The following is a 14786-nucleotide window of genomic DNA, read 5'->3' on the forward strand; positions in this document are numbered from 1 at the left end:
AGGCTGTAGTGAGCTGTGATTGTGCCACTGCACTCCAGCCTGGGCAACAGAGCGAGACCCTGTCAAAAAAGAAAGAAGGAAAGGAGGGAGGGATGGGGGAAGAGAAAGAGGAATAGCTGATCCAGAGCTGGAGCAGGGAGAGTACTAGATGAGGAGTCTGGAAAATCTTACAGTGTAAGAAAGTAAGTACTCAAAAGCTGAACAGGCCATATGATTCAGCAATCCCATTTCTGGGTATATATTGAAAATAATTGAAATCAAGATCTTGGCCAGGTGCGGTGGCTCATGCCTGTAGTCTCAGCGCTTTGGGAAGCCAAGGCGGGCAGATCACTTAAGGTCAGGAGTTCAAGGTCAGCCTGGCCAATGTGGTAAACCCCCGTCTCTACTAAAAATACAAAAATTAGTCAGGTGTGGTGGTACATACCTGTAATCCCAGCTACTTGGGAGGCTGAGGCAGGAGAATTGCTCGAACCCGGAGGTAGAGGTTGCAGTGAGCCAAGATCACACCACTGCATTCCAGCCTGGGTGACAGAGTGAGACTCTAGCTCAAAAAAAGACCAAAAAAAAAAAAAAAAAAGATCTTGAAGAGATATTTATATACTTGTGTAGCTGCATTATTCACAATATCCAGGAGGTGGAAGCAACTCAAGCGTCCATCAACTAATGGATGGATAAAGAAAATGTGGCATATATATACATACACACAGTGAACTATTCAGCCTTGAAAAGGAAGGAAATCTTGTCACATGCTACAGCATGAATGAACCTTGAGGACATTATGCTAACTGAAATAAGCCAATCACCATAAGGCAAACACTATATGATTCCACTTACGTGAAGTATCTAAAGTAGTCAAATCATAAAGACCAAAAGTAGAATGGTGGTTGCCAAGGGCTGAATGGAGGGGAAATTCAGAGTTGCTTAACTGGTACACTTTCAATTTTGCAGTATGAGAAAGGTCTGTAGATTTGTTTCACAACAATGTGAATATACTTAACACTACTGAATTTACACTTAGAACTGGTTAATATGGCAAATTTTTTGTTTCTTTAATCACAATTTAAAAACACGACCTGGGCCTATGATAATAATACAGGAACCAATATGAATGAAGGTATCCTAATGGCCAAATCTGGAACAATTTGAGCAGCAAAGTAAATAATAACAATAATTTTTTTTTTTTTTTAGGTGGAGTTTCGCTCTTGTTGCCCAGGCTGGAGTGCAATGGCACAGTCTTGGCTCACTACAACTGCCGCCTCCCAGGTTCAAGCGATTCTCCTGCCTCAGCCTCCCAAGTAGTTGGGATTATAGGTGCCCACCACCATACCCAGCTAATTTTTGTATTTTTAGTAGAGACGGGGTTTCACCATGTTGGCCAGGCTGATCTTGAACTCCTGACCTCAAGTGATCCTCCCGCCTTGGCCTCCTGAAGTGCTGGGATTACAGGCTTGAGCCACCATGCCTGGCCTAAAATAAATAATTACAGTAATGGATTAATAGCAGAAATAAAAGATAAAGTAAATATCCATGATATACTGATATAAATAAATAAATGCGGGAGAGGGCCAGGCATGGGAGTTCATGCCTATAATCCCAGCACTTTGGGAGGCTGAGGTGGGAGGATCACTTGAGCCCAGAAGTTTGAAAGCAACCTGAGCAACATAGTGAGACTGTCTCTACAAAAAAATAAAATAATTAGCTGAGCATGGTGGTGCATGCCTGTAGTCCCAGCTACTAAGGAGGCTAAGGCAAGAGGATGGCTTGAGCCCAGGAAGTCAAAGCACAGTGAGCTGTGTTTGTACCGCTGCACTCCAGCCTGGGCAACAGAGTGAGACCCTGTCTCAAAAAATAAATAAATATGTAAATAAATAAATGGGGGAGGAGAGAGCGCTTCCTCACAGTTGGAATTACAATCAATAAATGTAGGAAGAATGACAGAATTAGAAAATCATCATTTGGGAACCACCGTAATAATAATTTTAGCAGGAAAAAAATCAATAAATGTTAAATTTGAAATGGATGGGAAAAGCGATGATGAGAAAGGATATTTTCATAGTCTCAAAGCATCTTTCCACAAATACTTATTAATTACAAACGGAAAAAGAGCAACTTTACAGTAGAGAAATGTGGCAGATACTACCTTAACCAAGTGACCGAAGTTAACTTCAATAACAAGATATATTGGCATCTTGTGCCTTTTGGTATGGTTCACTGAGAAGAGCACAATGTGACTTCTGTGGTTTTCTTGCCAAAACTCCATAACCTGAATTTGATTATGAGAAAACTTCAGATAAACCCAAATTGTGGGACATTGTATAACATAACTGGCCAGCACTCTTCAAAATTGTCAAGGTCTTGAAAGACAAATAAAGACTGAGCAACTGTTCCAGATTGGAGGAGATGGAAGAGACGTGGCAGCCCAGTGCACTGTGAGATCTTGGAAGGGATCCTGGACCAGATAAAGGACACCAGTGGGACAGTTGGTGAAATTTGAACCAAGTCTAGATTAGGTAATGGTGTTTTGTCAGTGTTAGTGATGGCAGCGGCAGTCCATCTGGAACAGCTGTTGCCATGATGCCGGCTGCAGTGGGGCAGTTGTGGCCAGGGCAGCACGCTCCACAGAGCTTGTGGGAGCCAGGGACAGGCAGAAGCCTGCCCCCTCTGAGATGGCAGGGTGGGAGCTTTGTGTTCTCTGGGTGCAGCTGCAGCTACCCAGCTGCAGACCTGGGCATCCCTGTGGTCTTGGGGGCCAGAAGCAGGCAGGACCCCCACTCTCCTGGGTGCAGCTGCAGTCACCGAAGCCCTGGCTGTGAACCCAGGCATCCCTGTTTTCTTGTGGGCCAGAAGCAGGTAGGAGTCCCGGCCTCCTGGGCACAGCTGCAGCCACCCAAGCCATGACTGTGGACCAGGCAAGCCTGTGCTCTTGGGGACAGGGAGCAGGCAGGAGGAGCCCCAACCCCTCAGGTGCAGCTGCAGCTGCAGCCGCCCAAGCCACGGCTGTGGACCCAGGCGTTGCTGCACTCTCAGGGGCCAGGCTTGGAAGTGCTTGCTCCCACTGCCTGGCCTTTCCCCACTCCCTGCACCTGCTCCGATCTTGGAGCAAAGTTGAGGCCAAGCCCAGCCACTGCCACAACCTGGCTGGGTATGCACAGGGTTGGGGCAGCACTGACATGCCAGCCCCCTGCTGCCTCGGCTCCCTCTGGACTTTGGGTGCCGAAAGGCACAGGAGGGAGGCTGAGAGGGTGCTGAGAGCAGCTCAGTGCTGGCCTGCACGTGCCTCTTGGCACAGTACCATGAACAGTGGCAGGAGGCAGACAGGCTCCTGTGTGGAAAGGGACGGATTCCCAGTGAAACCCCACCAGGGAGACCTGAAGCCTGGGGACCAGGCTGCCAGCCCCACAGACCGGAGTGGGAATTTATGGTGCTTTTTCCAGGCCTACCCATGGTCACCCATGAATCAATCAGTATGCACTTCCTCCCCTTTGAAGCCCATCAAACCCCAGACTCAACCTGACGGGAAATGATGGGACGTCCTGCCTGCGGAGAGAAGCTGCCCACTCCAGGGTCTCCTCCCTGCTGAGAGGTGAGCAGGTGATGGGAAAACCAGCTGAAGAGAAGAGCTACCCACTCCAGGGTCTTCTCTCTGCTGAGAGCTGAACAATCATCGGGATACCCTGGCTGCGGAGATGAGCTACCCACTGCAGGTCTCCTCTGAGCTATTCTATCGCTCCATAAAGCTCCTCTTCACCTTACCCTCCACTTGTCCACATACCTCATTCCTTCTGGACATGGGGGAGGAACTTGGGACCTGCCAAATGGTGGGGCTGAAAGAGCTGTAACACCAACAGGTCTGAAACATGCCCCTTGCTCACCATGTTGCAGGTGACAAGAAGGAGAGAACAGAGAAGGAGAGAAGAGCTGCAGAGAGAAGAAGCTCCCAGACCTAGGAGCTCCCCAAGCCAGGGCTGTGACACCGTCTTTTGGGCTCTGTGGTTCCTGGAGTCTCCAAGCTTCCAGGCGCCACCACGTTTCCTGGTGCCAGCTGTGGAAGCTACTTGCAGTATGCCTGGTCCAGCTGCAGCCTTGTAGGGAGCCAGCAGCCGTGCCAGTGCCTGGAGCTGCCCGCCCCACCACGGTCAGTGTGTCTGGCTGTGTGCAGTGGCTGGACCCCATGTTCACTTGCTCACACACCCCTTGCCACTCCACTTGCCCTTGGCAGGCATGGGATCCAAACCTACCGGGTAGTGCGAGCCTGCCAGGGTGAGTGGGCCCAGTGGGCCCAAGCAAAACTCAGGCAAAGGCGCCACGGGCTACAGAGGTTTCCAGGTGGCAAAGTGACATCTAAGGATCCTATAACATTAGCTTCCTGTTTTGATCATTGTACTGTGTTTATGTAAGATGTAAAAATTTGGGCTACCCTGGGTAATGGTGAACTCTACCATTTTTGCTACCTTTTTGCTAAGTCTAAGATTGTTTCAGAATGAAGAATAATACTTAGGGATTTTGAATGACCTCTTAGTGCAAGTCAACAGTGTGATCTATTGGCCAAAGAAAGAAGGAAAGAGAAGAAACAGAAATACAGCATTTTGTTTTTGTTTTTGTTTTGTTTTTGAGACGGAGTCTCACTCTGTCGCCCAGGCTGGAGTGCAGTGGCACGATCTCGATTCACTGCAACCTCCACCTCCCAGGTTCAAGTGATTCTCCTGCCTCAGCCTCCCAAGTAGCTGGGATTATAAGTGCACACCACCACACCCGGCTAATTTTTGTATTTTTAGTAGAGACAGGGTTTCACCATTTTGGCCAGGCTGGTCTTGAACTCCTGATCTCATGTGATCCACCCACCTTGGCCTCCCAAAGTACTGGGATTGCAGGCATGAATCACTGTGCCCATCGAAATACATGATTTTGGATGAAGAAGCTGTATGTCTTCATTACATTTAGGGAGTATTTTATTAGGTTCTAGGTGTCATGGTTTCAGAGAGATTTAGAAAAGCAGTAAAACTTTTGGTCGGGCACAGTGACTCACGCCTGTAATCCCAACACTTTGGGAGGCGGCGGCTGGTGGATCACGAAGTCAGGAGTTTGAGACCAGCCTGGCCAATATGGTGAAATCTCGTCTCTACTAAAAATACAAAAATTAGCTGGGCATGGTGGTTGACGCCTATAATCCCAGCTTCTTACGAGGCTGAGGCAGGAGAATCCCTTGAACCTGGGAGGTGGGGGTTGCAGTGAGCCGAGATCGCGCCATTGCACTCCAGCCTGGGAGACAAGAGTGAAACTCTGTCTCAAAAAAAAAAAAAAAAAAAAAAAAAAAAGAAAAAGAAAAAAGTGGTAATACTTTATTTTATGTAAGGAATAGTTAACCTTAGCTCACATCTCTGCATGTTACTAGGAGCACTTGAGAAATACTGATATACCTTGGTCCCACTCTCAGGAATTCTGACTGGTCTATGGTGGGCCTAGACGTTAGTATTTTTTTAAAAAACTTTCCAGGTGATTCTGATTGTTAATCAAGGGGGCTGGGAACCCCTTGGTTAAGGGAACTGGAATGTTTAGCTGGGAAAAGACTCAAGTCAGCTTTACACAAATCATATGGGAAAGCTTGGGAAGATGAAGCTTTCTGAATTCCTACCTTCTGGAGACAACCGGTAGATTTAGGATGACGTCTGCTTATGAAAAACTTCCCTTGTGACCTCGATGTGCAGCCAGGTATGGCAACAGCGGGCTGGGTCAGTGCTTCTCATATTTTCATGTGCATATGAATCACCAGGAAAGCTTGTTGAGATAATAGGCTCTGATTCAGTAGGCTGGGGAGGAGCCCAGGAGTCTGCATTTCTAACAGGCTCCCAGGTGTTGCCGATGCTACTGATCTGCGAAGCACACTTTAGTAGACAGTCCCTTAGTGTAGTTTATTACACAAGGGATTCGAACATTGGATGTGGTGGAGGGAGTGGTTTAGACTCAGGTACAGCCTGAGAGTTCTAGGGAAGTCATTTAAGCCTCAGCGGTGCATTTGTTTAGGCAGCAGTGTGGTAGAGTGGAAAGAGCGTGGGCTTGGGAGTCATATCTGGATCCCATATTCATGATTTACTGTTTGAGTAACCATGAACAAGTTATTTCACCATTTTGTGTCTCTGTTTTCAATGAGGAAAATAAATACAAAAACATCTCCCTGCCAGATTAGCATTAGAGAAAACGTGTTTAAAGAACCCAGCATAGCTCTTGATACAAAGTAGGTGTTCAGAAAAGTGGTGACTATTATTGTTTATGCTGTGGAATCCTCTTTTGTTGGAAGACCAGACTGTGAGTAATGTGCATGAAAAGTACTTAACAGTACTAATCAGTTTTGCATCAGAGACGACTGCTACGGCCAAGAAAAAGCTAAGGTTACTTAAGAAGAAATTATCTTGACCTCAAGAAAAATACTTGTTCTTGTTTGTCCCCCACGCAATTAACTTTTGCAGTCATCTTAGTTACTGGCCTGATAAAATGTGACAAATGATTAACTGAGCCAGACAAATATTTGTGGAGCACCTGCTACTCTGAGTCAAATAATTCTGAACTATTGTGACTCTCCACATAAAGCGTATTTCAGACCTCAGCTCCTTTGAGTTCACTGTCCTCTTTGCTTCTTTTCCTCCTTCAGGAGACCCTCTGAAGCTTGGGGTTCAGGTTGGGCTGATACTTTATTAGCACCCTATGTACCCTGTCATAGCTTTGTTTCTACCAACCTGCAAGCTGGGGCTTGCTATCACCTCATAACTGGGTATAGTGCCTGAAATTGTTATTGAACCGATTGTGTGACACAGGATGCCTTCAAGGAGATTGGAGTCTGAGGTATCTGAGAAGTCAGGGGAGGCTTTCTGAAAAAAGTGATGCTTGAGCTGAGACTTAAGAAGAGGCAGATTGGCCGGGTGAGGTGGCTCACATCTGTAATCCCAGCACTTTGGGAGGCCGAGGTGGGTGGATCATCTGAGGTCAGGAGTTCAAGACCAGCTTGACCAATATGGTGAAACCCTATCTCTATTAAAAATACAAAAATTAGCTGGGCGTGGTGGCAGGTGCCTATAGTCCCAGCTACTCGGGAGGCTGAGACAAGAGAATTGCTTGAACCTGGAGGGCAGAGGTTGCAGTGAGCCGAGATCACGCCACTGCACTCCAGCCTGAGCGACAGAGCAAGACTCCGTCTCAAAAAAAAAAAAAAAAAAAAAAAAGGAGGCAGGAGTTCGAAGGAGGTGGAGCAGCTGAAAAGCATGGTGCATTTGGGGAACCGTACATAATTCAGATGAGCTGAAGCTTGGTGGGTATTTGGGGAATTGGCGTGAAGCTGGAGAACAGGTGAAGGCTAGCACGTGACGAGCTTGAATGGCAATTGGATTTTATCTTTGAGGATAACTGGAGACCAGTAACAGATTTTAAGCAAGAATGTGTGGAGGGTGGGTTGAGAATGATAATAGATACAGGGAAATCGGTTAGGAGTTTTATATAAAAGCCAGGTAATCAAATCCCACCTGTCACCTTAGTGTCTTTTCTGGACTTAACTGCTTTCCCTCAGACCAGAGTGGTTCACTCTGAGGTGCCCTTTGCCTGGTCTGCTTCAGGCAGTGCTCTGACTGCACAATGGGAGCAGACCTTGGAGCATCACAGATCTCATGTGGTCCCTGGTGATGGGTGTCTGGCCCATGTGAAGCAGAAGGTGAAGCCATTTCTGTTCTGTGGAGTAAGTTGGGTAGCAAGAGGCCCTTGGTAAATGCAGGGACAACATTAATGGGTTTTAATACCATGTCTGCTATGTCCTAGCCATGGGGACATTAGAGAAGTTACATAAGCTCTCTGAACCTCATCCATAAAATGGAGATAATGCTAACTCTAGTGTAGTTGTTTTTCTGAGAATTGAATTAGATGACGATGACAAAAATAATGACCATTTAGTAAGCGTCAGTTTTATGTCAGGCCCTGGCCCATGTACATTCGCTAATTAAAACATGAGTCAAACACCAAAAATTGTGTTTAGTTCATGATAGGTACTCAGTAAATATTAGATTCCTCCTCCCACCTCCTCCTGATCATTGTACTTCCTACAGTTTGTCAGTGGCTGATAGATTGTTGTCTTAGTACTGTCTTCCAAAGGATGTTATTTATTCTCACAAATTGACACAGAGAGAAAATAATGAAGATTTAATTTATGTTCAGGAAGCAGCCAGTGAGTAATTTCCAACATTATTTCATTAAGGAAGTACTTGGGGCTTAGGAATCAACTGTATTTTAACCAAATTATAATTTGATATAATTAGCCCTTGAACTTAAATTTTAGGCTCAGGGTCCTGGGCTGCAAAGAAACCAGTCAGAACTGCTACTTGGACTGTGACATTGTTTGTGTGATATTTTGATATTAGTGCCCATCTTTTGACCAAATAATCAGCATAAACATCTGAATACAAGTTCTGTTTCATGGACAAAATGTAATATGTAAGGTTGTCCAAGGGTTGGAATTAGTTGTATGTCCCTACCTAGATGCCTGACCAGTTTCTGATAATACTGGGCCCTAGCTTTGTCTAAAAGTAAATGAAAATACCTCTTAGTCTTCAGGAACATTGCTCACTATAGCCTTTCTTTTTCCTTCTTTGTGTATGTTTTCGGTAACCAGATCCTCTTTGACAATATAAAGCATGGATTAAAACTAACTCTGTAGCAATCCTAGGATTATTGGCTCAGGAGAATAAATCTTGGGTTGACTATGAGATGATTTCACTTAAGTCTCATTTTGAAGAAAGCAGCTATGGGAGAGGCAGTTCTGAGCATGGTTTATTGTTTATTCCTGGTTGCCCAAGAGCAATTCATATGAGTATCACAGTCCGTTATGCATATGGCATGAGTGATTGTTTCTGAAAAGTGTGGTGGGTTGTTGACAGTCGTGAATATACCTGAAAACTGGCTGTGGTTCTGGGCCAAGCCCTCATCCCTGGTCAACAGAGCAAAACTTGAGGAAAGCAAGAGTCATAGTCATTGAAAGACTCATTTGCTTATGTGTGTCTACAGTGCCACCCAAGTCTGAGGTTAGCTTATCCCTGGAGATTAGTATAAAACTAGAGAATTTGTGAACATGCTCTGTGTCTGACCATGATATAATCTTTCTTCTTTCTTTCCTCAAAAATTTATCCTGCTTCTGGATGTAGGTTGTTTATCATACCCCCGTCACAAATGCTTCCTCAGAGGGTAAGAGGTAAGGGCTGAGATTAATATGCCACCTTTCCCTTACTTCTGTCTTTTATTTTCCAGCAACAGCTGCAGGCCTATGTGGCCTGGGTGAATTCACAACTGAAGAAGAGGCCAGCAGTGAAGCCTGTGCAGGACCTGCGACAGGATCTCCGGGATGGGGTGATCCTGGCATATCTCATCGAGATTGTTGGTCAGTTGGCCCTGGACTCTGATACTAGAATACATAGACCAGAACCTGGCCTTCTTTATCCTCCGTATGCCCTTTAGAACAGGTTGTTTTTTCTTTAGAATATATGTCAGTGAAGGTAGAGAAGACTTAAAATACTTGCCCAAGGTTAATTCATTTATTGATTAGTCAATAAACATTGTGTCCCAGGCACTGAATTATGTTTTGGGAATATGAGGATGAGAATAGTCTATGCTCTCAAGAGTCTACCAAACTAGTTGGAAAGGCTGGAAAGTGAAGTCAATTCCATTAATGTACTTAGTACTCCAGAGTGGGGCAAGCACAGATGGGAGCACATAGGAGGGACACCCAGTCTTAGGGGTTCAGGGATTGGCTTGCCAGAATTGATGTCTCAACTGAGGCCTACCAGAAGAATCAGTATCTAAACCAAGGCCAGAGAAGGAAGTAGTAGCCAGACAAAAGGAGGGATGTTACTGGCAAAAGGACCCTTTTACCATAATGCTTCATAAAAGGTTTTTTTCATCTTGAACCCTGGGGTTGTTGCCATCATTCTTACTAGATGGTACCATAACCTTACTTCCATAGCATTTTTCCATATTTCTATTATTATTTCTCTCATTGAATAGTAATTATGTGGTAATCATTTGATTAGCTATCCTACATGATCTGAGCGCTTTAAGAGCAGGCGTAGTATAATATTTTTCTATTTATACAAGCTCTAGCCAAATGCACATAATAGGTTCTCAACCATTTATTGTTACATTAGTTAGCTGACTTTGCTTTGAGTTATTGAGGCATATAGGACCTGCAAGTGGTACGGAAGAAGCCAGGTTTGCAACAAGCAGCCCATCCATGAATACCTCATTGGGACAGTTTATGAATTCATCAGAGTATTCATATGTAATGACGATAATAATGGCAACGGTAATAGCAAATGCTAGGATTGAACACTTTCTATCTTGTTTAATTTCATTTAATCATCACATCTTTGGGAAACATAATGTTATCCCCATTTTCAGGAAACAAGCTTAAAAGAGAAGTTTTATAAAAATAAATAGTACTTAGTATGAGTCAAACAAAATAGCTAAGCATGCTATTTTGATTTATGATAGGTGTATAATATGACTACTACTATTTTATTCATTTTATGAGGCTTAGAGAGGCTAAGCAACTTTACAAAGCCACATAACTATAAGTGCCAAAGTAGAGGTGCAAACCTACATCTACTTTAATTCCAAAGCCTGTTTTAAACATTTAATGTTCCATTTATTTGAATAGGTTATATATGGACTAGTAGGAAATCCAGATGTACGAAAGGATGTAAGATCAAACCTCCTTTTTCCACTTATATCCCCTCACCAGCTACCCATTTTTCCTTCTAGAGGCAACTAGTGTTAGTAGTTTCTTGCATTTCTTCCCAGAGAAACTTCCCATTCTATGTCTATACAAGTAATATGAATATGTATTCTTCTTTTTCCAAAACCTAGGTTCTTTTTTCCCCATCCCCTCCCCCGCAAAACCCAGGGTTTGTTTTTTTTTTTTCTTGAGACGGAGTCTCACTCTGTCGCCAGGCTGGAGTGCAGTGGCGCAATCTCGACTCACTGAAGCCTCCACCTCCTGGGTTCAAGCAATTCTCCTGCTTCAGCCTCCCAAGTAACTGGGACTACAGGCACATGTCGCCACGCCAAGCTAATTTTTGTATTTTTTAGTAGAGATGGGGTTTCACCATGTTGGCCAGGATGGTCTCGATCTCTTGACCTTGTGATCTGCCTGCCTCGGCCTCCCACAGTGCTAGGATTACAGGCGTGAGCCACCGTGCCCAGCCAAAACCCAGGTTCTTAAACACAACTTTCTACTGTGACTTTGCTAGATAGAAAAACTCCTCACAAGATTTTGCCTTTACTCACCGAATCCACTTGCTTATTTCCTATGCTTTCTTTGACCTGTCCTTATCAGGCTTTTGATCCCATTCCACTGAAACCGCCTTCCTCAAGGTCATATCAAATCCAGTGGCCAATCCTCCACTTTATCAAATCCAGTGACTAGGCCTCAGACATCATTTTATTTAACATAGCAATACTTGACATAGTTGATAACACTCTTCTCTTCAAAGACTTTCTTTACTTGACTTCTAGAATCCTGTTAACTTCTAGTTTTCTTCCTTCCTCATGGGCTTCTTTCATTTGTTTTTCTGGCTTTTCATTTCCTTCTTGACCTCTAATGCTGGAATGCTACAGGTTCAGCCCTCTTATATACTCTCTACTCCTAAGTGATTTCTTCCCAAATTTGTATCTTTAGCCTTGAATTTTTCCTTGAGTTCTAGACATGAATATCCAATATCTCTACTTGGATGTGTAACATGCAACTCAAATTTCACACGTCCTAATCAGAAATTTGGATGTCCTTCCCCCTACCAATCCCTTTATTCTTCAAATTTCTTCATCTGAGTAACACACCACATTATCATTTGCCTAAGTGTTAAAGCAGAACACTTTAGGTGTCCTTAATTGTTCTTTTTCTCATATATTATATCGAATCCTTCAAATGTGTTGTCTGCTTTGTATTCACAATATACCTGATATCTAACTTCTCATCAGTCAGCCAAGACTTCCACTCTAGCCCAAACCTTCATGTCCTGCCTTGACCATTGTCATCATCCTTCTGACTGATCTCCCTGTTTCCTCTCTCCGTAGTCTATTTGCACGCAGGGTCCATTTTATTTATTTATTTATTTATTTATTTATTATTTTTGTAGAGACGGGGTTTTCGCCATCTTGCCCAGACTAGTCTTGAACTCCTGGGCTCAGGCAGTTCTTCTGCCTTGGCTTCCCAAAGTGCTAGGATTATGGGCGTAAGCCATGGCGCCCTGCCAGTCAACTTTTAAAAACATAAACCAGATTATGTCACTCCCTTGTCTCAGACTCTCCATTGGCTGCTCATTACACTTAGGATAAAATTCAGGCCCTTTGCTGTGGTCCAGAAAGCCCCGCATGGGCCGGGCGCGGTGGCTCACGCCTGTAATCCCAGCACTGGGAGGCCGAGGTGGGCGGATTATGAGGTCAGGAGATCGAGACCATCCTGGCAAACACGGTGAAACCCCGTCTCTAATAAAAATACAAAAAGTTAGCCGAGCAAGGTAGCGGGCACCTGTAGACCCAGCTACTCAGGAGGCTGAGGCAGGAGAATGGGGTGAACCTGGGAGGCGGAGGTTGGAGTGAGCCGAGATCGCGCCACTGCACTCCAGCCTGGGCGGAGCAAGACTCCGTCTCAAAAAAAAAAAAAACAGAAAGCCCCGCATGCCCTAGCCTTGCTCGTCTGTCTAGCCTTTCCTAGGACTTGACTCCTTGCTCACTCCCCCAGCCACACTGCTCTTGCTGTTCTTCAGGTAAGCGGAGCTTGGGGTTTGTCCCTGTGGTTCCTCAGTCTGGAATGCTTCCTCCTCAAATCTTAACATGCTTTACTTTATTCAGGCTGCTGCCAAATGTATGATCAGAGAGACCATGATCATTGTACTTTATTTTTCCTCAAGCACTTATCGCTACTATGAAATTATATTAAACACTTACTTGTTAACTTGATTGTTGTCAGCCACTCCTGCACATATAAATTCTATGAAGGGAGGGACTTTATTCTTCTTGTTCTCTCCTGTTTCTCTGGTGCTCAGAATAGTGAGTACTTGCCACTCAGTAGATGCTCAGTGAATATTTGCTGACTGAATAAATGTACACACAGTAACTTCACAGACCCCTAAGTATAAATCTGAAAGCCTTCCAAAAGGCTTTCATTTTCCTATTTCCCATCTAAATGACAAACACCAGGACTTAACTCATTTATATATTTATGTATAATGTTGGTGTTCACATCAGATCTTCCCTTCCTCTGTATCTAGCTGCTATGAAACTTTGATAATATTCCTCCCTATAGCTTCGTATATTTTGTCTCTCCTAACAGCAGGAGAAAAGCTGAGTGGGGTACAGCTGAGTCCCAGTAACCAGCAGGAGATGAAGAATAATGTGGAGAAAGTGCTACAGTTTGTGGCCTCTAAAAAGATTCGTATGCACCAGACTTCGGCTAAAGGTCAGTGCCTCATCACATCCTTGGTGCATGAGTATACGCAATGTTAACCAGTGAGTGCTAGCCTCAGGAAAATCCTTGGTTGTGACCTGTGGGGAGATAGAAAGTCTTCATTCATTTTATTTTATTTTTATTTTATATTTCATGATTATTATTTTTTGAGATGGAGTTAGTCTTCTTGCCCAGGCTAGAGTGCAATGGCACAATCTTGGTTCACTGCAACCTCTGCCTCCCTGGTTCAAGTGATTCTCCTGCCTCAGACACCCAAGTAGCTGGGATTACAGGCATGTGCCACCATGCCTGGCTAATTTTGTATTTTTATTAGAGATAGGGTCTCACCGTGTTGGTTAAGCTGGTCTCGAACTCCTGACCTCAGGTGATCCACCCGCCTCTCCTTGGCCTCCCAAAGTGCTGGGATTATAGGCGTGAGCCATTGTGCCTGGGCATTCATTTTAATTTAGTACAGATTTGCTTGAGTGTATGTAGGAAAATTAGTGGTTAGAGAAGAAATTATGGTCGGGCATGGTGGCTCATACCTGTAATCCCAGCACTGGGAGGCCAAGGCGGGAGGATCACTTGAGCCCAGGAGTTTGAGACCATACTGGGCAACATGGTGAGGCTCTGTCTCTATTTTTTAAAAAAGAGAGAAGAAATTACAATATTGGGATATTAACTTTAGGATTTCTCATTTAAGTTATCAAAAATGAAGAGATTACTTTTTTAAGTTCCTTGGGTTTCATGACAAAATATTATTTAAGATACTCATAACCTACATTTTTTTCCGTCTAGTTTTTTAGAAGGGAAACATTTTATAGCCCTTTTTTGATACCATGGAACATTCTAGGCAGGATGAAAGCAGCTCTGTGACCTCTGCATCTGCCCTCTTCTATAGTGGCTTGGCCCAGATGGGTTTGCCGGGCTATTTTGAGCCCAGGCTTCAAGGAAGGAACAACGTAGGTGTTCTTAGAGAGCATAGGCTCCCTAGTTCTCTTGCTGTTTCTCGAGAACTGACTGTAGGTCTGGTTTTGTTTCAGTGTCAGTTCCTGGGTCTGATTGCCTTTGGGTCTCATGACAATTGGGGCAGAATGGTTCATGTTGGATTATTAGTGTTCTCTGTGTTTAGATCATTTAGATGAGGCCAATACTGATCAGTGAGAGCACCTTGTAGGAGGTATCAAAGAGTCCTTTACCACTCCTTCTCAACATAGTACTGGCAGTCCTAGCCAGAGCAATCAGGCAAGAGAAAGAAATAAAAGGCATCCAAATAGGAGAAGAAAAAGTCAAACTATCTCTCTTCACTGATGAT

At 44.3% G+C, this 14786-nt stretch overlaps 1 protein-coding gene across 5 annotated transcripts in view; it reads left to right on the forward strand.

The window, feature by feature from the left end:
• Positions 1 to 14786, forward strand: part of DIXDC1 (DIX domain containing 1) — a 99006-nt gene that overhangs the window by 28745 nt on the left and 55475 nt on the right. For 4 of the 5 annotated variants that reach the window (XM_073021019.1, XM_073021013.1, XM_073021023.1 and 1 more), the window contains 2 exons: positions 9280 to 9409; positions 13358 to 13483. In XM_073021019.1, the coding sequence (XP_072877120.1) occupies positions 9280 to 9409; positions 13358 to 13483 (256 nt within the window). The remainder of the gene's footprint in view (positions 1 to 9279; positions 9410 to 13357; positions 13484 to 14786) is intronic. The other variant, XM_073021021.1, reaches the window with a different exon arrangement.

This window comes from Chlorocebus sabaeus, chromosome 1 (genome assembly GCF_047675955.1).
Source record: "Chlorocebus sabaeus isolate Y175 chromosome 1, mChlSab1.0.hap1, whole genome shotgun sequence".
Taxonomy (NCBI): Eukaryota; Metazoa; Chordata; class Mammalia; order Primates; family Cercopithecidae; genus Chlorocebus; species Chlorocebus sabaeus.